We start from the raw sequence: 27,887 nt of genomic DNA, 5'->3' as shown, positions 1-27,887 counted from the left end.
AAGCCTCGAATATCTTGTGTTCGATTGTGAGTTTGTTTGTTGTAATCTCTTAGATTTGTCTTTTCATTGGTTTTTTATTATGAGTTAGAAATTCTCTAATGTGTTTTACCACGAGAGACTTTTGTTGCTTAAGATTTGTAAACCTAAGGATGTGAAATTTCCAACGTCTTTATCAACTTGAGAGTAGAAATTTTGGTCAAACAATTTATATATATAATTCTTTTAATAGGAGGACATTTTAATAGTCGGTTATATGAACAAATAGAAACATATTTTATGTAGAAGTTGAAAGCGGAAAAAGACATGAAATTGCGCGTTTCCACCGAGTAATATTTAAAGCATCTGCAAAGTTGCCAGTCATATCCAAACCAAATTTCTCTCTCCTTCTCCCCATCTTCAAATGTCATTCAACTCTCTTTCTTTTCCATTTCAAACTACTTTCAGTTTACACGGATTCCCCAATCCAACTCCAACCCACCTTCATTTCTCTCTTCCCCATCTTCTTCTAATCGCTTTCTTTTTCTCCTTCTGCTCAACTCTGCCGTTTTTGCAACTTCCTCTGCTGCAGCTTTCTGGGTTTCGTTCTTATGCAGCTTCTTTCCCGCCATTTCTTCCTCCTGGTATGCTTCTCTTTCCCTATCTACGTCGTTTTTGGTTTAAGCTCAGATGGGTTGGCTTTATTGTCTCTTCAAAGCCGCTGGACTACCCACACCCCTTTTCTCCCTGTTTGGAATGCTTCTGATTCCACTCCCTGTTCTTGGGCTGGGATTGAATGTGATCAAAACCTTCGTGTCATCACCTTCAATCTCTCTTATTATGGGGTTTCGGGTCAGCTTGGACCCGAAATTGCACGTTTGACCCACTTACGTACCATTGATTTGACCACCAATGGTTTCTATGGTGAAATTCCTTATGGGATAGGTAACTGCAGCCATTTAGAGTTCTTGGATCTCTCCCTGAACCAATTTGATGGAGAAATTCCTCAGTCATTAACGCTCCTTAGGAACTTGACGTTTTTGAATTTCCATGACAATGTTCTAACTGGTGCAATACCCGACTTGTTATTTCAAAATCTTAATTTGCAGTATGTGTATTTTAGTGAAAACAATCTCAACGGTTCTATCCCTTCAAATGTGGGGAATTTGAGGCAAGTAATTCATTTGTATCTGTATGGAAATGAGTTTTCTGGTATCATACCTTCTTCCATAGGGAATTGTAGCCAATTGCAGGATCTTTATTTGGATCACAACCAGTTGGTGGGAATATTGCCCAATAGTCTTAACAATCTTGATAATCTTGTTAATCTGGGTGTAAGCCACAACAATCTTGAGGGTCCGGTTCCTTTGGGTTCAAGCAGTTGCAAGAGTCTAAAATATATAGATTTATCTTTCAATGGTTATACAGGAGGCATACCAGCTGGGCTAGGCAACTGTAGTCGCCTAACAACCTTAATCATTGTCAATTCAAGTCTGACAGGTCATATTCCTTCCTCCTTTGGCCGTCTAAGTAACCTTTCTCTTCTTGATCTCTCTAGAAATCAACTATCTGGTAATATACCTACCGAATTCGGGGCTTGCAAATCCTTGAAAGAACTGAATCTGTACGTCAACCAACTTAAGGGACATATCCCTAGTGAATTAGGTTTGCTAAGTGGTTTAGAGACCCTTCAATTGTTTTCGAACCGATTGACTGGTGAGATTCCAATTAGCATCTGGAAGATCGCAAGTCTCCAACATATTCTTGTGTACGACAACAATCTTTCTGGGGAACTGCCCTTGATAATAACTGAACTGAAGCACCTCAAAAATATTTCTGTGTTCAACAACCATTTTTCTGGTGTCATACCTCAAAGTTTGGGACTTAACAGTAGCTTAGTGCAAGTGGAGTTCACCAATAACCAGTTCACTGGTCAAATTCCACCTAATTTATGCTCTGGAAAGACATTAAGGGTGTTAAACTTAGGTTTGAACCAATTTCAAGGAAACGTACCTTCCGATATAGGAACTTGTTTGACTCTTCAGAGATTGATTTTGAAAAAGAATAATCTAACAGGGGTTCTGCCGGAATTTATGAGAAATCACAATCTTCGATTCCTGGATGCCAGTGAAAATAACATCAATGGAACAATTCCCTCAAGTTTGGGAAATTGCATCAATCTCACGTCCATTAATTTTTCCAGCAACAAACTTAAAGGCCTTATACCTAATGGGTTGGGAAATCTTGTAAATCTTCAAAGTTTGAGTTTGTCTCACAACTTCTTGGAAGGACCTTTGCCATCTTCCCTCTCAAATTGTACCGAACTTGATAAGTTTGACGTAGGATTCAATTTATTGAATGGTTCTGTACCTCATAGTTTGGCCAGCTGGAAAGTTATATCCACATTGATAATAAAAGAGAATCGATTTACGGGAGGCATCCCCAATGTATTATCAGAATTTGAAAGCCTTTCACTGCTAGATCTTGGTGGCAATTTGTTTGGAGGTGAAATCCCTTCATCTATTGGAGCTTTGAAGAATTTGTTTTATTCCCTGAATCTTAGTAACAATGGGTTAACTGGCCAACTACCTTCTGAGCTAGCGAGTTTGGTCATGCTACAGGAGTTGGATATATCTCACAATATTTTGACTGGAAGTTTAACTGTTCTTGGCGAACTAAGTTCAACATTAATTGAGCTTAACATTTCAGATAATTTCTTCACGGGTCCTGTGCCACAAACATTAATGAAGTTACTGAATTCTCATCCCTCATCGTTCTTCGGTAACCCTGGGCTGTGCATTATCTGTGATGAAATAGCTGGCTTAAGTTGCAATAGAAATAATAGTATCAATCCTTGTGCTGCTCATTCAAACTCCCGTGGTAGCTCTCGTCTTGGAAATGTACAGATTGCAATGGTAGCTCTCGGATCCTCACTGTTTATTATTCTTCTGCTTCTTGGGTTGGTTTATAAGTTTGTTTATAGCAGAAGAAACAAGAAAAACATTGAAACTGCTGCTGAAGTAGGAACAACTTCCTTGCTTGAAAAGGTAATGGAGGCCACTGATAATCTAGATGAGCGTTTCATCATTGGGAGAGGAGCACATGGAGTTGTTTATAAGGTCTCCCTGGATTCAAATAGAACATTTGCAGTAAAGAAGCTTACATTTGTAGGACGTAAAGGGGGAAATCAGAATATGGTTAAAGAAATTAGAACTGTTGGCAACATCAAGCACCGAAACTTGATCACTTTGGAAGACTTTTGGTTAGGAAAAGACCATGGTCTATTGCTTTACAGATACTATCCAAATGGGAGCCTTTATGATGTGTTGCATGAGATGAATCCAGCTCCAACTCTAACATGGAAACTTCGCTATGACATAGCAATCGGTATTGCTCATGGATTGGCGTATCTCCATTACGATTGTGATCCTCCCATAATACACCGAGACATCAAACCACAGAATATACTTCTAGATTCGGAGATGGAGCCTCATATCGCCGATTTTGGTCTTGCAAAGCTGTTGGATCAAACTTCTGAATCAGCAACTTCATCTTCTTTTGCGGGTACAATTGGCTACATTGCACCAGGTATCATTCTACACATTTATTGCAAATTAGCTCTGCATGCTCATGTGTTTTTTCCTTTTTTTTTCTTTGGCTGGATTGAACTGTGTTATGATATGTTATGTGCTTGTGACAGAGAATGCGTTTTCAGCAGCAAAGAGCAAAGCCTCAGATGTATACAGTTATGGGGTGGTTTTACTCGAGCTGGTAACGGGAAAGAAGCCATCAGATCCATCATTTATGGAGGTCGGGAATATCATGGCTTGGATTCGGTCGTTTTGGAACGAGACAGATGAAATAGATAGAATTGTTGATCCAAGGCTTGTGGAAGACCTTATTAATTTTGATCATAGAGAGCAGATGAAGCAGGTGCTTCATGTGGCTTTGAGATGCACAGAAAAGGAGCCTAATAAGAGACCTACAATGAGAGATATTGTCAACCACTTGATCGATTCAAAGACGAGTCATTACAGGAAATGTGACTAACCTTGCTTCTTCTTTCTACCTCAACATTTTTGATAGATGCTCAAATTTGATCATGTATTATTAGAATATTATATTAGTCAATATAATTTGTTTGATATTGTTATGTTCTGGCTGTGAGGATTAGATTTTTTAGCGGTGGTTAGAGCTTGTTTTATCCAGGTATATTTCAGTGAAGGAAAGATTTTACTTCAGGAACAAGGCTTGGTTTTTATTGATGGCACTACTAAACTATTAACTGATGATCATTTGAATGACTAGATAAGAAGTAAAATTTTGACTTTATTGAACAATCAACGGTTGATGCTAGATTTGCTATTTTTTTTTCCCATTGATATATATGCAATTCTTCTAAGAGGGAATTTAACAGTCTAATCTTATTTTTTCTATAGTGTTTAGGGATGATGTAAGAATTTGTGTAGAGAAAATTTCATAAAGAAAGAGAGAGTGGTTGAGAGTGGGAATAGAATTATAATTGACCTTGAGGTTAGAGGATTTCAATTGCTAGTATTTTTATTTCCTATTATGTTCACACTTTGAAATCCAAGAGAAAGTCTTCCATTATAAGGAAATTTGTTTATTATATTGGTGATGTGTGCCAATTTATGAACATCAATTAACTTAGATGAGGTGTTCCTAGAGGGAGGGGGAGACATCATAAAGTTGAACTCTTGATACAACACAACATTTTCTTTGAAGCTAATATGTAAAACTATGGTTTGTGTACTTTTAAAATTATATCCATTTAATCTATACAATTTAAAATATGTAATAATTTGGTCTCTTTGAAAAATTCCATCAAGGTGAAACATCAATTTTATAGGTTAAATCAAAGTCTATATTTTATTTGATCTCTGGACATTTAAAAGTGTAAAAAAAAAACTCTTATTAATCCTCCACTCATTTCTACTATAGTTGTTGCATACCATTGCCTTTCGACGACAACTATCACTGGTGATAACTACCTTTGGCAATCACCACTAATAGTCATCTCTAGCGACAACCACTGATGGCAAACTCCGATGATTAGGCCTGGCAACTGAATGGATTGAATCCCACAGTGGAAGTGAGTGATCGCCTTTTACTTTGATTTTGTTTTTAGAATTTAACAGCACAAAAAAGAACATACAGTAAAATACATTATGCTAAATTCATAGATTAAGCATTAAAAAAAGATAAAGTTATAGGGAAGAAGAACTCACGTTTGAAGAATATTTCTTCAGATCTTTAGCAATTCTTCGTCCTTTATAGTTGAACTTCCATGGACAGTATTGTGAGGGTCTTTCCTGCTATTCTTTGACCAGCATCGATTTGTGAGAACCGCCTTTTGAAAGAGGTAGAGAATTTTTTGTTGTTGAAGAGAGTTTTTACATAGAAAACAATTTCCCTACAAAAACCTTGAGAGAGATGCATGGGGAGTAAAGAAAAAACTTCTAGAGCATAGTGGTCAAATTATACATCTTTAATTAAAATGCAAAACCTCTTTTTACGTTTTAACATGAAAAAGTTATCATATTTCCTCTCTCCCACTCCCTTAATTAATTTAGATTAAGTAACAAGTATATTTGAATCATATTCAAATGCATCTATCTCTCATAAACTATAGTTGTAATATAAATCTCATTCATATTAAACTTTAATCTATAGTTTTAATATAAATCTCATTCATATTAAACTTTAATCTATAGTTTTAATATGAATCCAATTTATATTAATAATTATGTGAATCTTATGTAAATACAATAAATCTCCTTTTATTATAAGTTTAATTTTGAATCTTATTCAAAATTAATTGAGACTTGAATCTGAGTCTAGAGGGATTGGAAGACAGATTTACCACTGGACTAGCTAGTGATTTTGATATTATGTCAGTTTTATATATATAAAGAGCATAAAGTTGAGTGGGTGGACCCATACTAAATTTGCCCTTGCGGATACCCTTTGTTCAAGACTGGAATCAGCACTTATCTACTATCCTAAAGGCAAGACGGAGAAAGTTTCATCTATTTATATTCCTAGCTCCCCACTCGGACAAGTCCCAAAATGGTAGGCTTATTGAGTCGGCGACTCGAGCTGTTTTCACCCATACAAATCAAAGGACAACCCTCATAGACAGTAGTCTATAGCTCACTCAAGATTGAGATCAATTTACATATGGTCATTCTATGAAATATTAATCTATTCAATCAACGGTGTTACAAAGAGAGATTAAAATATTTCGCAGTCTAGTTTTACATACTACCTTCACTTGCATGTTTTCACATAAATGATTTGGATTACATATTTTGTAACGATTACAAAGTGGGTTGTATTCATAGTGTTACTAGGATAAAGTAGTAATAAAGCACCCAACCTTATCCATATACTCTAGACCCTTTAGGTTATTACTTGAACATGATCCACTTGCATGTCCATTACATACGGTTCAAATCTCATTAAATAATCTTGTATTTTTCCCTTAATGGATAATTCATTATTATATATTTAAAATAATCAACTATTATGTCAAATAAATAACTATGAGGTTTTAGGGCATAAATTCCAATAATAACTACTTGCATCAATTGTCTCCGATCGTCAACTCCAACGATCAGCTGCATCGATTATCTCCAATGACCAACTCTAACAACTAACTCTAAAGACCAATTAGATTGATCATATATGTTTAAAAAAACAAACAAACAAAAAGACTTGGCAATTGATTTTTTTTTTAAATATAACTTTGAAATTATTAGTTCATAGTGTTTAATAATTGTCATTTATAACAACTTAACATTAATAAAAAATACTTTGATTATATAGCAAATCAAACAAACTTGTGTATAAAATTATTTTAAAGAAAGTGTAACCAAACATATGAAAATGTTTACATTAAACGGGTTTTAAAAAAAAGTATTTAAATAAAAATGACATTTTGAATTTTTTTTCTTCCTATACCCTAAGTTTAGGAATATAAACTTTTTGTTAACCTGTGTAGTTAACCATTAAGGTAAAATTGAAGACTTAAATTTCTTCTTTGCATTTGGTGTAACATGTGTATGAATGTTTCTGAACAATATATAATAGTATAAAATTATCTTTTTGTGTTCAGATTCAAATTTCAAATCTTATGGTGAATAGTTCATTTTTTTTATCAGCTGAACTATATTCATATTGATTTTAGGATAATTATTACAATCTAATAATAACGGCTTACAATAACAAAAATTACCAAAAGTCAGGGAATAGAAAATAATTTTCTTATTTTTTTCGAGGAAATAATTTTTATTTCACAGTTAAATAAAAGTATAAAAAAATTCAACCATCTAATACATTATCAACGAAATCATGTTTGAACAATTATATTAATTTTTGTTTCCTCTTACATGTATTATTTTTCAAAGGCATGTGATATATACCATTCAATTCTTGACAAGAAAATCTTGACTTTCTACGTGTAGACAAGATGATGATAATAATAATAATAATACAACCAAAGTTGAAGCTTAATTTTTAGTTTTTTAAAATATCAAGTCTTAGGAAATAATCATTTAAAAAAAACTTTAATTAAAATAAATAAATGAAGCAAGTGTGTGAATATAATAAAGACAAAAAAAAAAAGTTTCAATTTTCGGTAAGCTTTTAAGATTTAGAGTAAAATCTGATATATAATTTAAGCAACCTATAAATTTTTGTAATTGATTTTTATTGGTAATTTTATCTAGAAATTTGTTAGCAAATTCTATCGATTTTTTAATGAGTTTTATTTTTTCGTGAAGAATATCGTATCCTAAAAATCTTATTGTTATTATTTTTTTTTTTTGAAATAGTTTTATTTTAAGTAGAGAAACAGCTAAACCATTTTGTTTAATTATTTTGTAAAATATTTTTAAATGTTTAAAATGTTATTCTATGAATTGTGAAAAGATTAAAACATCATCATATAAACAATTGTAAATTCCTTATATGAGTTAAAAATATCATTCATTATATTTTGAAATTGGTTTTTTTTAGTCTAAATAGCATTATATTGATATTTAGCCCTTCATTTTAATTTATCTTGACCAATTAGTGTATATATTTACATATTAATATAAGCATACATTGAAATCAATACTTTTTTCTTTTTTCTTATTTTTTGGTCTATTTTAAGGAAACATAGAATCACATTGAGATAAGTAGAAATTAATTGATTGGAAAAATTAAGGCTAAATTATAAAAAATGTCTAAGAACTTTGTATTTTTGTCAAAAATATTCCTGAACTTTTAAATGTTTCAAAACTACCCTTAAACTTTAAAAAATGAAGTTAAAAAAAGAATACCCTTGTTGTTAATTTTGGATGGAAACCATTAAAGTTTTATTTGAAAAATACCTTTGAACTTTCAAAAGTTTCAAAAATACCTTTAACTTAAAAAATAGTTAAGAAAATACCTTCATCATTAGTATATGAACAAAAACCGTTAATATCTCGTTGCAAAAATAACTTTAAAATTTAAAAAATTTAAAAATGCTCCTACCATTAATATGGTGTTCAATTTTAAAACAAATTATACAGATATCTTCACAGTTTTTTTTCCATATGGATACTTTCATTTTTCTCTTAATTTTTCAATTCTTAGCTTGCACAATTTTTTTCAACGGCCAAAATTATAAGTTAAAACATAATATCCCACAAAATCTCACAAATTACCAAAATTAAAATTTCCTCTTAAAACATACCAAAATGATAAAATAGTCAAGTAAAAAAAATGTACTAGGTTATTAACACAATTCAACGACTAACATATAATTTATTAAAACATTTAAGTTCTAAAATCCCTTGATGCTTCCTTTATCTCTTTTTTGAATCTTACGATTTACTTATTTTAAATAAACAAATACCAAACGATTAACAAAAGAAGGGAGTACAAGGGTATTGAAGAAGAGATGGTATCAACAATTTGTCTATATAACAGTAAGGGTGTTTCTGATATTTTTTCTTTTTTAAGTTTAGGATATTTTTGAAACTTTTGAAAGTTTAAGTATATTTTTTACAGAAAATACTAACGGTTTCCATCCAAAACTAATTTCGGAAGTTTAAGAATATTTTTGAAACTTCAAGAGTATTTTTTTACACAAAGTACTAAACTTTAGGAGTATTTTCTATAATTTAGCCTAAAATTAATTTAGGAATAAATTTCAAAAGAAATCTTATCTCTTATGAAATTTTAAGGGTTTAATTGATAAAATATTAACAAAGTCATAATTTTTACACAATGTTTATTAATGTGAAGAAAGATGTCAATTGATTCATTTACAAAAATTTATAATTTAAATTAAGACAATTATTAATTTAAGAATTTAATTCATACAATAGTGAGATATAAATGGATAGTTTTCAAAGAAAAAAAAAATGAAAGGATATCTTTGAAAATGAAGAAACTAATACGAAACACCATGAAAGTCAATGATAAACAATATTTCAAAATTTTGAACCCATCATGGATAAATGGAAATATGTTCATAAGAGCATAGGAGTTCAAAGTAGAAAACTACCATAAATTTTGCGTCCACATTGATGGAGACTTCAAAAGACCATGAAAAGTCGTCCAAATTAACTCAAAATCCAAATTTTTCCACTAAACTGACCTCTTTTTTCACGTTTTCTTTTACTTTTTAGAGATGTCAAATATACAGTTTGCCCTCATTTTAAATGAATCACTTTTCTATTTTTTCTCTATTAGTTTTTTTCTTATTTTACCCATAAATTATCTAAGTTTAAATTTTGTGAGACCATTTAAATGTAAAAATGCTTTTAACCTTTTGTTCAATCTATAAAAATGGTTCGAAAGGACACAAATAATTGTGTGAAAATGAGTGGTCATTTAACTAAAATGAAGTTGTATCAAAAGAAATGTGACAAAAACAAAATCAATGCTTGCGTAACAAAAGGTGTATGATCGCTAAGCTCAAGCTTAACAATCCCACAACTCTCGCTTTTGCGATTTTATCTTGATTATATCTTCGTCAATGCAATTTTGTTTTATCTAATTGACTCGTTTCCATACGTTTTTTTGTGTTCTTTTCAATCATGCTTGTAAACTCTAAAAAAAAAAAATTGACTTTAATACTCCAAAAGCCAAATTTATCTAAGTTTCTGAGTACTCATGCACCTAAACTTGACGATCACTCATATTTTGTTGCACAAACATTGATTTTGTTTTTGTCACCACTCATTTTCATACAATTTTTTGTATTTTCTCCAATCATACTTATAAACGAAACAAAATGATAAAGTATCTTTATTTTTTAATAGCCTCTCAAAGTTTAAATTCGGATCATTTCTGATATTTTACGTTATGATAATATAAAAAGAAACACAAAGAGGAGAGATAGTAAAGTGGTTCATTTGAAATTGAGAGCAAGGTGAGGACTCCACATCTCAAAAAGGTAAATAAATAAATAAATAAATAAATAAATAAAATGTCTTTAAAAAAGGTCAATTTGAAGAATTTTTAATGTTTATGGTTAGTTACGAAAAAACTTGTACAAATACGATTTCAACTTGAAATGGTTGCGTGTCCCATCCGATTCTTGAGCTGCCACCACCGCCACCCACTTTCCAATAGCATTCAAACTGTTTCATTTTCAGTTCCAACTTTCAATTACCCAAATCAAACTCAAACCAATCCCTAATTTCTTTCTTTCTTTGTATCCTCCATCACAAACTGCTGGATTTGTAACTTCTTTGTGCTGCAATTCATGTGGGTTTGGTTGTTATGCATCTTCTTTCCCGCCTTTTCTTCCTACTTGTATGCTTCTCTTTCCCTATCTATACAGTTTCTGGTTTAAACTCAGATGGGTTGGCTTTATTATCACTTAAAACGCGATGGACTTCCAAATCTTCTCTCCTCCATCATTGGAATCCCTCTGATTCCACTCCCTGTTCATGGCCTGGGATTCTGTGTGATGAAACCCTTCGTGTCATCACCTTCAATCTCTCTAACCGTGGCATTTCGGGTCAGCTTGGACCCGAAATTGCTCGTTTGATCCACTTGCGTACCATTGATTTGACTACCAACGCTTTCTCTGGTGAAATTCCTTATGGGATAGCTAACTGTAGCCATTTGGAGTACTTGGATCTCTCCTCGAACCAATTTGGTGGAGAAATTCCTCAATCCTGAACTCACCTTCGAAACTTGACGTTTGTGAACTTCCATGCCAATGTTCTAACGGGTCATATACCGGACTCGTTATTTCAAAATCTGAATTTGCATCAACTGTATCTTAGTGAAAACAATCTCAATAGTTCTATTCCTTCAAATGTGGGGAATTTGAGGCAGGTATTGCATTTGTATCTGTATGGAAATCAGTTGTCTGGTACCATACCTTCTTCCATTGGGAATTGTAGTCAATTGGTGCATCTTTATTTGGATCACAACCAATTAGTGGGAATATTGCCCAATAGTCTTAACAATCTTGATAATCTTGTTAATCTGGGTGTAAGCCACAACAATCTTGAGGGTCCAATTCCTTTGGGTTCAGGCAATTGCAAGAGTCTAGAATATATAGATTTGTCTTTCAATGGTTATACAGGAAGTATACCAGCTGGGCTAGGCAAGTGTAGTCGCCTAACGACCTTAATCATTGTCAATTCAAGTCTAACAGGTCATATTCCTTCCTCCTTTGGCCGCCTAAGTAACCTTTCGCTTCTGGATCTCTCTAGAAATCAACTGTCTGGTAATATACCTCCTGAACTTGGGGCTTGCAAATCCTTGAGAGAACTGAATTTGTATGTCAACCAACTTGAGGGACATATCCCTAGTGAATTAGGTTTGCTAAGTGGTTTAGAGACCCTTCAATTGTTTTCGAACCGATTGACTGGTGAGATTCCAATTAGCATCTGGAAGATTGCAAGTCTCCAACATATTCTTGTGTACGAAAACAACCTTTCTGGTGAACTACCCTTGATAATCACTGAACTCAAGCACCTCAAAAATATTTCTTTGTTCGAAAACCATTTTTCTGGTGTCATACCTCAAAGTTTGGGACTCAGCAGTAGCTTAGTGCAAGTGGAGTTCACCAATAACCAGTTCACCGGTCAACTTCCACCTAATTTATGCTCTGGAAAGACATTAAGGATGTTAAACTTAGGTTTCAATCAATTTCAAGGAAATGTACCTTCCGATATAGGAACTTGTTTGACTCTTCAGAGATTGATTTTGAAAAGGAATAATCTAACAGGGGTTCTGCCGGAATTTATGAGAAATCACAGTCTTCGATTCATGGATGCCAGTGAAAATGACCTGCATGGAAAAATTCCCTCAAGTTTGGGAAATTGCATCAATCTCACCTCAATTAATTTGTCAAGGAACAAGCTTACAGGTCTTATGCCGAATGAGTTGGGAAATCTCGTGAATATTCAGAGTTTGAGCTTGTCTCACAACTTCTTGGAAGGACCTTTGCCATCATCCCTCTCAAATTGTATCGAGTTGAATAATTTTGATGTAGGATTCAATTTACTGAATGGTTCTGCATCTCGTACTTTGGCCGGCTGGAAAGTTATATCCACATTGATATTAAAAGAGAATCAATTTACAGGAGGCATTCCGAAAGTATTATCAGAACTTGAAAGCCTTTCAGTGCTAGATCTTGGTGGCAATTTGTTTGGAGGAGAAATCCCTTCATCTATTGGAGGTTGGAAGAATATGTTCTATTCCCTGAATCTCAGTGACAATGGGTTAACTGGCCAAATACCTTCTGAGCTGAAGAATCTGGTCATGGTAGAGAGGTTAGATTTGTCTCACAATAATTTGACTGGAAGTATAAGAGTTCTTGGTGAACTAAGTTCATTGTTAGTCGAGTTTAACATTTCAGATAATTTCTTCACGGGTCCTGTGCCACAGTCATTAATGAAGTTTCTGAATTCTCGTCCCTCATCGTTCTTAGGTAATCCTGGGCTTTGCATGAGCTGTGATGAACTAGATGCCTTAAGTTGCAATGTAAGTAGCATTATCAAACTTTGTGCTAGCCATTCGAGCTCTCGTGGTAGCTCTCGTCTTAACAATATTCAAATTGCAATGGTAGCTCTTGGATCTTCACTCTTTATTGTCTTTTTGCTTCTTGGGTTGGTTTATAAATTTGTTTACATCAGAAGAAACAAGGAAAAAACTGACACCTCTGCCCAAGTAGGAACAACTTCTTTGCTTGTCCACCAGGTAATAGAGGCCACTGATAATTTAGATGAGCGTTTCATCATTGGGAGAGGAGCACATGGAGTTGTTTACAAGGCTTCCCTGGATTCGGTGAGAGCTTTTGCCGTAAAGAAGCTTACATTTGGAGGATGTAAAGGGGGAAGCCAGAGTATGATTAGAGAAATTCAAACCGTTGGTAACATCAAACACCGAAACCTGATCGCTTTGGAAGATTTTTGGTTGGGAAAAGACTATGGTCTACTACTTTACAGATACCAACCTAATGGGAGCCTTGATGATGTGTTGCATCAGATGAATCCTGCTCCAGCTCTAACATGGGAAGTTCGTCACAATATAGCCATTGGTATTGCACATGGATTGACATATCTTCATTATGATTGCGATCCTCCTATAATACACCGAGACATTAAACCGCAGAATATACTTCTAGATTCGGAGATGGAACCTCATATTACTGATTTTGGTCTTGCAAAGCTGCTGGACCAAACTTCTGCACCAACGGCTTCTTCTTCTTTTGCAGGAACAATTGGCTACATTGCACCAGGTATCATTCTACACATACATTAGGAATTAGCTCTTCATTCTCATGTTTTTGTTTTGAAGTATCAAATTATGTGGTGATGTGTGTTATGGGCTTGTGATAGAGAATGCATTCTCAGCAGCAAAGAGCAAAGCTTCCGATGTTTACAGTTTCGGAGTGCTTTTACTCGAGCTGATAACAAGAAAGAAGCCATCAGATCTATCATTTATGGAGGTGGGGAGTATCATGGCTTGGGTTCGTTCGGGTTGGAATGAGACAGAAGAAATAGACAATATTGTTGATCCAATGCTTGTGGAAGAACTTGTAGATTCTGATCGAAGGGAGCAGATTAAGAAGGTGGTTTTGGTGGCTTTGAGATGCACAGAAAAGGATCCTAACAAGAGACCTATGATGAGAGATGTTGTGAACCACTTGATTGATTCGAAGACAAGTCATTAAATCAAATACTTACCTTGTTTTTCTTTCCTTCTCTCCATAGCTGTTTTCATTAATGCTCAAATTTGATTATGTAATGAGCATTTCTTTCACGTATATTTAATCTCCTAGTTTTTGGCATATACATACTTCAAGGCTTATTTTACAATGATTGAATCCATATGACTCTAAGTTCCCTAGCAAAAAGTATTCCCCAATACATATATAACATTCATCTCCTATAGCAAGGTCTTGATTATTCTACTTTTTTCCTTTACATTCCTGATTTAATCAGGATACTTCCAGAAGTATAGAGATTAAACGATTATTATTAAAAGAGTGCAAAATATCAATTAATCCTCGAACCCACTTACTAACGAATATATCGACATTCTTCACCTAAGACAAAGATTTGTAGAATAGTTAAGAAACTAAACATGAATTCCCAGGAGGAAGCAATGCTGCACTACCAAAAAAAAAAAAAGTTCTAGTGAAAATGAATACAGACGAATAAAGTTTTTATCATTTGATTCTTTGTAGCTGTAGTTTACATCTGAAAACAATGAAGTGTCACACAGTTCCCACCAATTTGTTATTAATATTCATAAGAACCCAATTAGCTTGGTGAACGAAACAACTAAGTAATGGAAAAAGATCAACAACAAATTTATAACTGTAGAAGGTACTCTGTAGTACACATAATAACTACAAAAAGAGGGGCGAAAAGGGGAATAAAGAATAAAGGCAGCATAGAATTGCCACTTGTTTGTGGACACTAACATATAACAATAGATCCCTCTTTCTAGAAAGAGCAAGATATATCAAAGGTCTAAATAAAAATGAACAGTAAAAGAAAAGAAAAGAAAATGGCAACGAGTTCGAATGGCCGCAAAAGAGGGCAATACAGTGGGTGGTTGAAGCAAAATTTTAATAGTAAAAACTCCAAATATTATTTCATCAAATTTGAATGTTCATGAGCCTCCCTTCTGTTTCAAAGTGATCTTATCCCCAAGACTGAGAGCAATACCTTGAGTCTTGCTTCTTATCCTGATGTACCCACTCAACTTGTTGTCTACTTGCTTTTCAATGCTCACATTCACCAAAGCATCTTCTCCAAAAACACTCTTTGCATATAGGTTAGCAGCAAGAAAACCACATTCACCTTCTAATGCCGATCTGATGCCCAATAACAAATGAGAAAATTAAATTCAAGTAAGCACATATACCCACCTCCCCAAAAGAGGAGAATAATAATTCGGTGGAAAAAGAGAATAAATCCAGCATGTAACTAATATTTAAAAAACCCTATAATATGACATGAAAATCGCTATCTTCCAGTTTTCTCATCATCTTTCACACCATGGAGTATATTCACAATTCATAGATGGTTAATAGCAGAAGCAAAGCAAGGAATGGATATGGAATGGGAAGAATAATCAGGTAAATCACATTTGAGACAGCTGATACCAAACAGTCAAGTTGCAACAGAGCAAGTTCCAGCAGAAAGAAAATTTTAAATTAGAAGGGATTGCAGTAGAAGTACCAGGCTACAACTAAACAGTCCTATAGTGCAGGTGTCCTGTCCACATACGCATAAAACATCCAAAGGTAAAAGATAAAATACTAGACCAAAGGATCTTACATTGGTGTCAGGCACTTCATATTCGTTGACTTCATAATATGATTTAGAAACTCCTTCTCGTCTTGAATTATTGTATTCACAGCAACCTGCAGTCGTAAAGAACCAAAATCAAAATTTATTGAATCGAATTACAATTATTTAATATCTGTAAATAGGAAAAGAAAGTTCAAGTTAAAAATCTATCTCTACAACACAAGTAATGGTGGAAGTCTTACTAAAGGATGGATACTTAAAATTAAAAGAAAAGGGAGAAACAAATTTGCACAATTATGGGGGTCTCATATGGAGTGGATCGTATCCCAAAAAGATCGAATTCTTCACTTAGGAACTAAGCTGTTCCAGCATCAATACTCACTCGGGATGTCCTTCAGAGAAAATACCCCTAGATCAGCATTTCTCCGGAATGCTGTCCTTCATATATGAGGAATATAGAAACTCAAATTCACCCATTTAGTAGCTGTCCTTTTGCAAATGATTTCTGGAGCTTTGACTTATCTATCTTTGGCTGAAATTTCATCCGTGCAGGTGAAATCTTCTCCCTACTATCTATTTTGTATTTTGCTTGGTGACCCCTTCAAAGACGACAAAAGGCCCTTTGGCTAAACTTCATGAGGGCTTTGATATGGAGTAATATGGCCTGATGCAATAATCACATCTTCAACAACAAGCAGCAAGACTCTCCGTCCTTTATTGACTCTCAATTACTATTTTAGCTTTGTCATGGAGAAAGTTAAAACAACCTTTTTGTAACTACAATTTATCTACTCATATCACAGAGAGTGGGATTTGAGGCTTAGAAGGAATCTTAAAGATGATGATATTGATGAATGCACTTCTCTTTCCCACATTCTTACATCTATTACTTTAAAAAAGCCTGTGGCTGACCTTGTGCTGGGAGGGATTTTCAAAGGAAAATTAAGTTCTTTTTATGGAAATCAGTCAGGGTAGCATTAATACGTCAGATCACCTCCAAAGGCAAACGCCTTATTTCACTCTCCCTCCTTCATGGTTATTATGAGCAAATCAAGCTCAGAATCTCATTGCCATCTTTTTGGTTCTTGCTTCTTTGCTCACATACTACTTAATTTCATTGTGAAAAGTCATGGCTGATATTTGATTGTGCCTGGCACGTGGCACCATATTTGCTCTTTTATCACTGACTTTTGAAGGACATCCCTTTAATGAAGATGGACAAACTTTATGGCTGGCCTTTAATCGTTCCTCTTTTGGTCTTTTCGGTGTGAAAGAATGGGAGGAATAGAATCCGTCAACACTCATTCCTTTTTTTTTTTTTTTGAGGACTTTCTCGATTAAGTTTTGTTTGATGCTCTTTCTTGGTGTAAATGTTCACAACCTTTTAAGAATTATGGTCTCTCTTCTTTGATTTATAATGGGCCATCCTTCTTGTAAGTTGTAACAGCCACCATTGGGGGTAATTTCATTTATATTTCAGTTTCTCCCTATTGAAAAAAACATGGTAGTTTAAAATGAATGTTATCAAGAACGAAGTGTACGTACCTTGTTTTCCCACTCAAACTCAGCCCACATTGCTCTAAATGCCACATCAGTGCAGGATGCAGGAGAAATATAATCCATGATATCTATGTGGATATCATTTAGAACTATGACTGTTCTCTCTAGCACATTAGAAGAAGTCTCATATACAATGTTACCAAAAATTACTCCTGTTTCAGTAGAAGAAACCTTGATGTTAGCCTTTATTTGTTTACTTGACTCCGGAGCAAGGGTATAGTTTTGAGGGCGTTCAACAAGTTTCAGGTCACCCATAGTGGCCAACTCTAGGCACAAATTCTGAAGAGTCTCTTTGGTTCTGTTAATCACTGTAACGTCAAGAACAATGTCATAATGATGAACAGTGACATAAGCTTCTGCATAAACAGGATCACTGAATCCAGTTAGTTGAAGAATGCGGTTGAGTTTGTTGGCATCATCCCCCTCCTTTGTAAACTCTCCAGTAGCACGCTTTAGATCATCTTGGACCTCATCTTCCAGTTCTAGCTGACTCATACCCTGAAAAATGATGCTCATAGAGTTAATGAAACAAGTGAAACCAAGAAAACCAATGATTTAGAAAATAAAAACTTGAATGCTTCTAGTATAATAACCACAGTAACTTGTTTGATCGGGAGAATTGGGACAGGAGAGTTGAGACCATCAGAAACTCGGAAATAATCATTCTCGGAGCCCCTACCTACTAAGATTGTACCATAATTTATGTCTAGAAATGGGTTTTACCATCTTATATAAATTCTTTACCATGAAAAAAAGAATAATGGAATTCAATTGCATTCAATCTCAACTCCGGGCAAAAGAAACCAGTTGGAGCGGGAAAAAGAAGAAACTTAATGATGACATGGCATTAGTATCCTATCATGAGGAGTAAACTACTCACAAATCTATGCATAATGCTAAAATTGTCAAATAAAATTCTTAAAAATGATCCGTGAAAAGCTGACATATTGTAATGAGTTCCGTACTCCATTCCTTTCAAGAAACAGAAGTTATGAAAGGGTTTCTAGAAACTTCCAGTTTAATTTTGCCTTCTTCCTATAAACATTAGCTCGAAGCATGCTTAAAAAATTGAAGCACAACTTATTGGTATTCATAGCTGCTTCATCCAATGCAAATTGATTTCAAACACATTCTAAGTCATTGCATGTCAACATTATAATACAGAACAAGGAAAACGAAAGAAAGAATGAAATGTTGTTGAAACATTTAGGTCCGTTTGGTAACACTTTTGTTTTTTGTTTTTGTTTTTGAAAATTAAGCCTATGGACACTACTACTTTCAAATTTCTTCCTTAGTTATCTATTTTCCACCAATGGTTTAAAAAACCAAACCAAATTTTGAGAACTAAAAAAAGTAGCTTTTAAAAAATTGTTTTTGTTTTTTGAATTTGACTAAGAATTCAACTATTGTACTTAAGAAATATATAAATCATGGTAAGAAATGTGGATGATATAGGCTTAATTTTTAAAAACAAACTGATTACCAAACGGGGTTTTAATAATCCACAAGAGAACATGAGATATTACATCCAAAGAAAGTTAATGTAAAAGATACCAAAAGAAATTATATTAAACTCTACACCTCAAGGACCAAAAAAAAAAAAAAATAGAAGAATAAAACGTCATAAATAAGTTTTTTTTGAAAAACAATATTCAGGAGACAACACGAATGATCTTCATCCAAAGCAAATTGAGATCAAATATATTAAAAGTTATTATACTGAACTCTTACCAACCATGATACGAATAACAATAGATAATTTGAGCCTATAGTAAACTAAGAAATATGCAGGAGACAACAGGTGAAATGTTTATTACCTTCCTGCTTTTTAAGTGGTAAAAATCAATTAGATCATCGGGCTGTGCATGGGATATTTGAGCCCTGGCTTTTATCTCTTCAGTTTCATGGCGCTGCTTTTCAGCCAGCATTTTCACAAAGCTTTGTCTGCAAGATTGCAACCATATCTTCCTCACTTCATCACCAGTATTGCTTAGCAGTCTAATACAGAGGACAATCCTATCACGTGAATCATTATCAATTGGATGCGGAAGAAATGAAGATTCACCAAGTTGCAACATAGAAACCATGATCAATAATGCCTGAGTGAAGGTCCTATTCACTTCAACTTTGGAAGGCTGAACCTCCTCTAGCCTCAAAACAAGCTTCGTAAGCGTGCAAGCCACAACTGCCCCAAGGAAAAAGTCGCCAGAAAGAATTAAGGATCTCAAATTTCCAATAGAGGATAGAGATCCTTGAACAAGGGTTGGTGGGGACATTGCAGTTTCAAGTGCAGCACTTTGGGTTGCATAGGTTCCATCTGCAAGAATGGCAGGCCTTCTAGAGGATACTGTGGTTGAGCTTACTTGTGAACTTTTTGCAGACTCTGGTGCCTCTCCTTCCTCTGAAGCTGTGTAGAAAGGAAGGTCACCAAGACAATTTTTTATGGTAGAGATTCCACTCTCAACTTCAGAGAGCGAGAGACAGTACTCTCCAATGATCCAAAGCGCACAAGAACACACCCTCGCAGCACGAATCTGATAGAATGTATCCAACAGTCGTGTGATGATAGAAACTCGCAACTTGGGATTTGTCTCAATGATCTCACGTACAAAAACAACAACATCCATTGCTGAAGCTACGTTGGTATCACTCAAGAAATCCATCAAGAGATGTACCACTGTGCTGGCGACCTCAGGGAACTTAATTGCACAAGTATGAATAGCCTGCACCAGCATTTGCCTATATTCCCCATTCTTCTCATGCTCTCCACTTTGAGTCTTCACCACCTCCTTCTTCAGCAACATAACGACTTCGTCAATATTCCTAGGAGTGATCAATTCAAGGGCAATATCGATAGTTTTCCTCCTAATATCAAGATTTGGGCTGGAAAGTGCTCGAAGCACATCCATTACTAGTTCGACCATTATCTCCCTATGAGATGCCTTAAGCTCATTGAGCCTATCAAGAACAATAAGTTTAACGTTATTATCACTTTGGGACAGCAAAAGCTGGCAGTAAGTATTTGCAGCGGCTCTAATAGCCGTGGGAGCTGAGGAAAGAGACACAAGAGTTCCAGCACACTCATAAATGACGGCAGTTGATGGGGCATTCAACAAAGAGATAATGATCTTAATATATTTGCCTTTCTCGGCCTTATTGGCCCGACAAACCTTCCTAATTAATTCTAAGACAACCATCTGAAGCTGCTCCCCCCAATCAGTCATCCTTTCGATGTTAGTAAAGAGGTAGTTGATGGCCCTTTCTTGAGCACAATTGAAGAGCATAAGAAAAGCATTTCTCTTACTGGAATTGTCCTGCTCGGAGGTCAAGAACTTTTCGATGATCTCAGGAGCACTATCCAGTAATTGCTCTCCTTGAGGAAGTTTGTAAACGGACATAACAGCAAGCACCGCATTCCGACGAACAAATGGGTGACGATGCTCCAAATTGGTGAGAATGGAAGGGATCAGCGGCTCGATGATCTCAGTCTCATTCAGACGGCAGAGAAATCGCAGGGTAACCCCACGAATATACTCGTTAGGATGCTGAAGGTTGTTGCGTAGGTTCTGGCAAATAAGGATCATCTCCGGCAGAACTTTACCTCGGGAATCGGTCTTGTCGATGATCTCCAAATAAAGAAGAAGGAGCTTCTGGATGGTGTGGTCATCAGAAGGTAGAACATAGCGTATAATTGTGATGAAAAGTTGAGGAATGGTTTCCCCATTGAGCAACAGCATAATCGCTTTTTTCAATGCTTCAATCTTGGAATCAATGTCATTCCCTTCCAAAGCTTCCTTGATCTCATTGGCCATGGCTGGGGTGCCCTTGTCGAAGTGCACCAACAGAGTGCACGACTTCTCCATATCTGCTTCCCTTTTCGGTTTGAGATCTGAAGAAAATGAAAATAGGGGAAGATAATTGAGACGAAACAGAGATTGAATTGAGAAAAATCAGATCTAGGTTGGAAGGGAAAGGGAGAATTGAAGAAAGTACCTGATTTGCTATGGAGGTTGGTCAAGGAAATTAGATCTCGAGAAGCTTGATGCGTTTGGTTGATGTGAGCGACTCTCAACCTGAAGAGAGGAAATGCAGATCTGGTCGTTTCAAACTTTCAAGGACTAAGCTCTGCTCTATAACTGTGAACAAACCAGACCGATAAAATAATCGGACATGAGAAACGTCGGCTTCGTCGTGGACCGTGGGCTTTGAAATTCGCTTCTTAGGCCCATTTCAAAGGAATTCTGTAAAGCCCAACCCATTTCATATGTATCCCAATAGTTCTAAAAAGGCTCAACCCGCTTCTTCTCTGGATAATCATCCTACGTTCCCTAATTTTATTTTGATTGGGAAGTGCAATTGTATTAGTGATTATTTTTTCAAGAGAAAATTGCAATAGATGCCCAAAATTGGAGGCATAATTTGAAAAATCATTAATTTTAGATTTCACTGCAAACTCATCCTAAAACAACTAAAATACATGATAATGTCGTTCTCCATATTTTCATTGTGAATTTAAACATAATCAAGTATTTCTTTTAGTAATATACTCATGAAACAAAAAATCACTAAATTCATTTGATTCCTTGCTAGAATAAGAAGTAGATTTTATATAAGATGCCAAGCAAGTTCTAATTCAACTATGACTTGATGGGCCACGAGTCAAGGGTTGATGATAACACTCCAAAAGTACTATTATACGACTCTAATTTAAAATAATTATTGTTAATTGCATTTTGAATTCTCTATCGTAATTACCTTTAATCATTTGGGCATTGATTGATTGTGAAAATCACAAAGAGATTTAAATTCAACACTAGTATAAAAAAGGATTGATCCACTCCACGGAGAAGATGTCAAAATTAGGCTTTTTGGATAATTTGAAGGGTAAACTACAATGATACTCACTATTAACCAATTTTATATTATTATTTGAGGTATATGCATGGATGAAGTTTTTTATTTTTCCAATTTCTTGCTTTGGTCTTTCATTCTATATAGTATTCACATGACTATGAAATTTCAAAATATTTTGGATTTTTCAATATTTCTAATATTATATTTTCTAATTTTCACTTTTATTTCTAAGTATAGTTTAGTCGATAAGATAATAGTAATTTTTTCGAAATAATAAATTTAAATTGTCACTTGCACCGAAAGTTGAAATATTAAAAGATTACAAAAATAGGTTTATCGTAATTATTTTTCTTTAAATAAAAACATATCGTAATTAGTTGAGACAAATATAATCTTTTATGTTTAGATTTTTATCTACTCAAAGAGGATATACCTCTACATTTTTTTAGCCAAAAGGCATAACTCTATTTTTTTAGTTTTTAGTTCAACAATGGTAAGAGTGAGAGATCAAACCATCTTTATAACGATGGTTTGTGTCTTATGGTATCCAAGGATCCGTTTGAGATTGATTTTGAAAGATATGAAATTTATTTTAAAATAATTCTAACCCTTTTAAGACTTTGATAAAACTAATTATATACTACTTTTTTAGAATCACTTTTTCATTTATTTTATGTGTATATTTGGGTAATTAGCAGCTTTTGAGAATTAGTTGAAAAATTTGTTGCCTCCATTAACAAACTTTCAAAATCCCAATTTGATCCTCATATATATTTTCTTCCGTTGTGATGCCAACATTCTTACGGGAAAAATACATTTGATCTTCATGTGATTGCAAAATAAGGAGAATTTAAGAATTAGTGTGGTACTTATCACAACAACCTTGGTGTTTAAGTCGGTAATAAGTATTTTAGTTCTAGCAAGAATTTTAGAGATGAGAATGAACTTTCTTTTTCTGAAGTCATAATGATGTATTTATATGAAATTCCTGACCTAATTAGGACATTCGGATCAGAGTTTTAAAGTCAAATTAATTTTATCTTCGAATCAAATAGGTTCAAACATGCATTTGGCATGTCCCATTGAACAAATAGGGATGCTCAACCTTGGTCTCAAGGTTGAGTTGGTCGATAGGCGTAAATGTGTGGGAAAATTCACCGAGTATGGCACGTTCATTAAACCAAGTTGAGCAGGTTATTTTGAGCTTTTGGTCTAATCTTTCTTCTTCTTCAGACCCTGGGATATGGTTTTTGGCTCGAGTTTTGTCATTTCCTTGATTTGACAGTATGTAGCTTGCACAAAGTCGATTATACCCTCAACTCCAAATCTACTCATCACATATGCCACTTGTTTTATGATCAACATATTACCCACCTTTAATTACATAGGTATTATTTCAACATTTTTGGGTTATAATTTACTACTCTTCTTTTCATTCTTTTTTCTTTTTGAAAAAATGTTACTACTCTCTTTTCTTCTAACAACTTCTAGTGTTAAATTAATTTTGTAACAATAAGTATGATTTTTGAATTATGTAACGGTCAAACAAAAGTTGTAAGAGCAAGATTTACAGTATCAGCTTTTATTTTTTAACCACATTTTTTTATGTTAAAAATATATAAAAAAATATTTAAAAATATTTACACTTTATAAAAAAAAAAATACTAAAAGTATAAACACCCTTAGAATTTTTTTGCTATAATGTGTAAATTTTTAGGAGATTTTTTTATTCATAAGAATTTCCCTTAAAATTAATGTTAGATATTGTTTGTTATAATAATTTCAAGTATTAAAAAAGTATTTAAAACAATATAATACATGTTATTATAGTTAAATTGCAACACTTTAGTATTAATTTATGAAATATTGTGAACTATTTTTTTCATTTCAAACTTGAAACTTACAAAAGCTTATTTTCATTTTAATGCTATTTTTTCTAAAAGCATGGTTGAAAATAATTGCTTTAAAAGCTACCTACAACAATTTCAAACTAATTCTAAATTATGTTAGGTCAAGAAAGTCATAACTTGTTTATACAAGATATATTTAAAATTGATTTTAGTTGAAATTACTACCTCTGCTGAACCATATTGGTTTCCTTATATTTGAAACATTTTTATTGACCGTCTTCTATTATTATTATTTTCCTAAAAAAGAAATTTAACCTAAAATTTGTCAACATGGTATATTGTTTTTAAGCTAGTAACTTTCATCTTTATTGTATATATAAAAAATATATTATTATTTCTATTGTTACTGTTTCAATTATTGGCTGTGATTATGCAAATGGATATAACCTTATTTAAACAAAGTTTATTTTCTCACATGAAAAAGCAAATTCCATTCTTTTAGGTCTTGTTTGGTAACCATTTGATTTTTTATTTTTGTTTTTAAAAACTAAACCTATTTCATCTAAATTTATTACTATGATTTGTATTTTTGTTAAGTATAATGGTTGAATTATTAGTCAAATTCCAAAAACAAAAACAACATTTTGAAAACTATTTTTTTAGTTTTTAAATTAAACCATTGGTGAAGTAAATAACAAATGAAGAAATTTCGAGATGGAAATAGTGTTCATAGGCTTAATTTTCAAAAACAAAAATAAAAAATAAAATGGTTACCAAATGATTTAGTTTTCAAATTTTCATTTTTTTAAAAAAAAAAATTCTTAGACACTCTCGATTGAACGAACTCGTAAAAAGTTATATTATTCAATGAAACTATCACATTAATGAAGAAGTATATTATTCAACGAGACCATCATAATAATGTAGTTGATAGTTTTACATCATTAGATGCATGAAAGCAAAAAGGTAATGAAATTTCGAATTTGCATCTAAGGTTATTAAAGGAGAGATACAAATTTTAGTATCTAAGTCCAAAGGATTGAATTATAACTTTTTAATTTGATTTAATTAAAAAAGATTTTTATTGCCCACTCTCCTTCCCCTATGTAAACCCACCAAAACCTTTCAACTCCAAAATTAAAGGTTAACTTTTTCTTTCTCTATTAGTCATAGCATATACTATATAAGAATTGAATTAGGCTCATTTTTACAATTAAATACTAATACTAATAATATTAACAATTCTCAATTTTATTCAAGCCATGAAGGAAGCTTATTTTATTACAACACACTAGGTAATTAATATGGGAAATACATTTCATTTCAAACCAAGACATTGATACATCAAGGATGCATATTTTAAGTTCATAAGATTAATAGAGTCTCTTAATTAAGCTATTACACATCTTAACAAAATTCTTAATCACAAAGAGTAAAGATGAGGAGGAAGTCTTGGGTCAGCAACAGCATCAAGTGGGAATTTCTTAGGAGTAGAAAGACCAAAAATTTCTTCCAAATTCAAATCTTCCTTCTCCATATCCCCAGGCAATTTCCAAGAAAACCCATGCAATAAATTAGCCAAACTTGACTGAATAACCTTTAAACCAAGACTATACCCAGGGCACATTCTCCTTCCAGACCCAAATGGCAGAAGCTCAAAATCTTGACCTTTCACATCAATACTATTTTCCATGAACCTTTCTGGGTCAAATGCATATGGATTTTTCCACACTGTTGGGTCTCTCCCAATGGTCCATACATTCACAAGCACCCTGGTGCCTTTGGCTATGTCATACCCTGCAATTTGGCAATCCTCTCGACACATTCTTGGCACTAACATTGGTGCTACAGGGTGCAGCCTCATTGTCTCTTTTGCAATTGCATTAATGTATGGTAGGTTAACAATGTCTTTCTCTTCTACCCATCTTTCCCTTCCGATCACTCTGTCTAGCTCTTCAGTTGCCTTGTCGAAGATCTCTGGTTGTTTTAAAAGTTCTGATATTGCCCACTCTATTGTTACTGCTGAACTCTCTGTTCCTCCTGCTATTAGATCCTGAAACGGTGAATGATTTGATTATAAGTTAACGACTTTTAATTTTGGGTCAAATAAGTCTTTGGACTCAAACTTAAATTTTCAATTTTGTATCCGTTAAGTTGTTGACTTTCTTGTTTTAAAAAGAAATCTTATAACTGCTAGATATAAAATTTAAATTTTCATTTGGGAATTACTTGAGTAAACGCCTTGACTCCATGCCTTTCAAGTTTGACTTCAAGATTAGGATCATCAGCCTGTTGCAACAAAACATCCACCATATCTTTAGCCACATAATTCTCAACTCCCTTTCTCCTTTCATTATGTTCATCCAACACATGTTCAAGAAACCTATCGAACTTCTTGCTCAACGCCTTCATTCTCTTCACATAACCCTGCAAATCCAAGAAATCAATCCATGGAATTGAATCCCCAATGTTAAGCACACCACTCAGCAAGAACAACTCATCCAACATTTTCTTGAACTCATCTGGACTAACAATCGCATTCTCTGACTCATCCGTATACTTCCTTCCCAACACCATCCGACTTATCACATTCAAACTCACTGTAGACAAGTAATCCTTAAGCTTGATCACTTGACCACGGGACTTGTAAATATCTTTAAGCAGAGCATTCATTTCCTCCTTGCGTATATACTCATAAGAATCAAGTCGTCTAGCACTGAAAAGCTCCATCAAACACATCTTCCGAGCTTGGCGCCAGTAAGGACCGTATTGAGACCAAGTAATGTCGGAATAGTTATAGGTGGTGTACTTTCCAGCGGCGGTTTTGGGACGGGACACGAAGTTGAGATCATGCGTTTTGAGGAAAATCTTTGCCATTTCGACAGAGGATCCGACCACAACAGGGAATGACCCGAAACGAAGATGCATAATGGGGCCGTATTTTTTGGAGAGTTGATGAATGGATTGGTGGGGCAGAGAGCCAATCAAGTTGAGATTTCCGATCAACGGCCACGGCCTCGGTCCCGGTGGGAGATTGAGTTTGCGGCGACAGAGGCGGCGGGAGAGGAGGAGGAGGGCGAGAGTGGCCATCCAAGCAGCTGCATAAGAAACCCAAGAAGGAAGTTGCATTTCCATGGTGAGTAAGAAAACAGAGAAGTGAAGAGTGGAAGAGGAGAATGAGATGTTCGGTGATGGTGAAAACGCAACGAATAGCTATAAATAGAAATGGAAATTAGGTAGAAACCAAGTTCAATTGTAAATTTTGTGTAAATTGTTGAGTAGTTGCAAGTTATTTTCTCGACTTTGAGTAGAAATCAACCATTATTCTTATCTCATTAATTTCTCTGAACTTTCAGCAGAAATTCTTTTGAAACACGACCACGAAACTTGATTTGGAACCGAAGTAGAGAGGACAGAGGATCGAAATTTCTCTATCGTTCAAATGATTAAACAAAACAAAAGAGGGGAAAAAACAGATAAGTTATAGCTAAACTTTCTTCTATCATTTAAAATTCTATTAAGCCCTAATTTAAATCTAAACTAATTAAGTGTAACTTTTGAATTTAACTTTATTTCTAGTATACTTACAAAAGGCCTTCATATGAATCACAATTCACAATTTGTCACTGGTTTCTTTTTACTTATCTTGTATTTGAAATAATAGATTTAATTGCAAATTTAACCCTTAAGTTTCAAAAAAATTAAAATTTAGTCCACATAATCTTAAAAACTAGAATTTAATATTTATCTTATAAATAGTCTCAATGGTTTACTAACATTTTTATAAATAGTCCTGACCATATGAACTATTTATGAGGATCTTATCAAATCATAGAGACTATTTAGTGGTAGATCT

The 27,887-nt window shown here is 34.0% G+C and overlaps 4 protein-coding genes across 4 annotated transcripts; 2 read left to right on the top strand and 2 right to left on the bottom strand.

Moving 5' to 3' along the window:
* The first annotated feature begins 350 nt into the window (after nt 1–350).
* LOC120089310 (uncharacterized) lies at nt 351–4,224 on the top strand. Its single transcript, XM_039046746.2, has 2 exons — nt 351–3,564; nt 3,677–4,224. The coding sequence occupies exons 1-2, from the start codon at nt 588–590 to the stop codon at nt 4,024–4,026; spliced, it is 3,327 nt and encodes a 1,108-aa protein (XP_038902674.1). The 5' UTR covers nt 351–587; the 3' UTR covers nt 4,027–4,224.
* Nucleotides 4,225–10,558: 6,334 nt separating this feature from the next.
* LOC120083975 (leucine-rich repeat receptor-like protein kinase PEPR1) lies at nt 10,559–14,359 on the top strand. The gene is made up of 2 exons (XM_039039881.2): nt 10,559–13,741; nt 13,842–14,359. Exons 1-2 carry the CDS (start codon nt 12,124–12,126, stop codon nt 14,174–14,176), a joined length of 1,953 nt encoding a protein of 650 aa, XP_038895809.2. The 5' UTR covers nt 10,559–12,123; the 3' UTR covers nt 14,177–14,359.
* A 435-nt stretch (nt 14,360–14,794) lies between these two features.
* LOC120072755 (coatomer subunit beta-1-like) lies at nt 14,795–21,504 on the bottom strand. Its single transcript, XM_039025237.2, has 5 exons — nt 21,321–21,504; nt 19,145–21,216; nt 17,313–17,825; nt 15,795–15,880; nt 14,795–15,328 (listed from the first exon to the last, which is right to left on the bottom strand). Exons 2-5 carry the CDS (start codon nt 21,188–21,190, stop codon nt 15,124–15,126), a joined length of 2,850 nt encoding a protein of 949 aa, XP_038881165.1. The 5' UTR covers nt 21,191–21,216; nt 21,321–21,504; the 3' UTR covers nt 14,795–15,123.
* A 3,776-nt stretch (nt 21,505–25,280) lies between these two features.
* On the bottom strand, nt 25,281–27,504 carry LOC120069982 (trimethyltridecatetraene synthase-like). Its single transcript, XM_039021832.2, has 2 exons — nt 26,261–27,504; nt 25,281–26,084 (listed from the first exon to the last, which is right to left on the bottom strand). Exons 1-2 carry the CDS (start codon nt 27,164–27,166, stop codon nt 25,455–25,457), a joined length of 1,536 nt encoding a protein of 511 aa, XP_038877760.1. The 5' UTR covers nt 27,167–27,504; the 3' UTR covers nt 25,281–25,454.
* Between the last annotated feature and the right edge of the window lie 383 nt (nt 27,505–27,887).

The sequence above is a fragment of the Benincasa hispida genome, chromosome 1 (assembly GCF_027475165.1).
Source record: "Benincasa hispida cultivar pf3 chromosome 1, pf3_genome.v1.1, whole genome shotgun sequence".
In the NCBI taxonomy this organism is placed as follows: Eukaryota; Viridiplantae; Streptophyta; class Magnoliopsida; order Cucurbitales; family Cucurbitaceae; genus Benincasa; species Benincasa hispida.
The sequence above is the reverse complement of the archived record's forward strand: the minus strand, read 5'-3'. Positions and strand labels throughout refer to the sequence as shown.

What these genes read in the sequence shown, in the direction of transcription:
- LOC120089310 (XM_039046746.2), top strand. Translation starts at nt 588, where the DNA reads ATGCAGCTTCTTTCCCGCCATTTCTTCCTCCTGGTATGCTTCTCTTTC. An exon ending in AATTGGCTACATTGCACCAG is followed by an intron (nt 3,565 to 3,676) that starts GTATCATTCTAC and finishes TGCTTGTGACAG; the next exon opens with AGAATGCGTTTTCAGCAGCA.
- LOC120083975 (XM_039039881.2), top strand. Translation starts at nt 12,124, where the DNA reads ATGTTAAACTTAGGTTTCAATCAATTTCAAGGAAATGTACCTTCCGAT. An exon ending in AATTGGCTACATTGCACCAG is followed by an intron (nt 13,742 to 13,841) that starts GTATCATTCTAC and finishes GGCTTGTGATAG; the next exon opens with AGAATGCATTCTCAGCAGCA.
- LOC120069982 (XM_039021832.2), bottom strand. Translation starts at nt 27,166, where the DNA reads ATGGAAATGCAACTTCCTTCTTGGGTTTCTTATGCAGCTGCTTGGATG. An exon ending in GAGTCAAGGCGTTTACTCAA is followed by an intron (nt 26,085 to 26,260) that starts GTAATTCCCAAA and finishes TCACCGTTTCAG; the next exon opens with GATCTAATAGCAGGAGGAAC.
- LOC120072755 (XM_039025237.2), bottom strand. Translation starts at nt 21,190, where the DNA reads ATGGAGAAGTCGTGCACTCTGTTGGTGCACTTCGACAAGGGCACCCCA. An exon ending in ACCACTTAAAAAGCAGGAAG is followed by an intron (nt 17,826 to 19,144) that starts GTAATAAACATT and finishes ATCATTTTTCAG; the next exon opens with GGTATGAGTCAGCTAGAACT. An exon ending in AGTTTGAGTGGGAAAACAAG is followed by an intron (nt 15,881 to 17,312) that starts GTACGTACACTT and finishes TTACGACTGCAG; the next exon opens with GTTGCTGTGAATACAATAAT.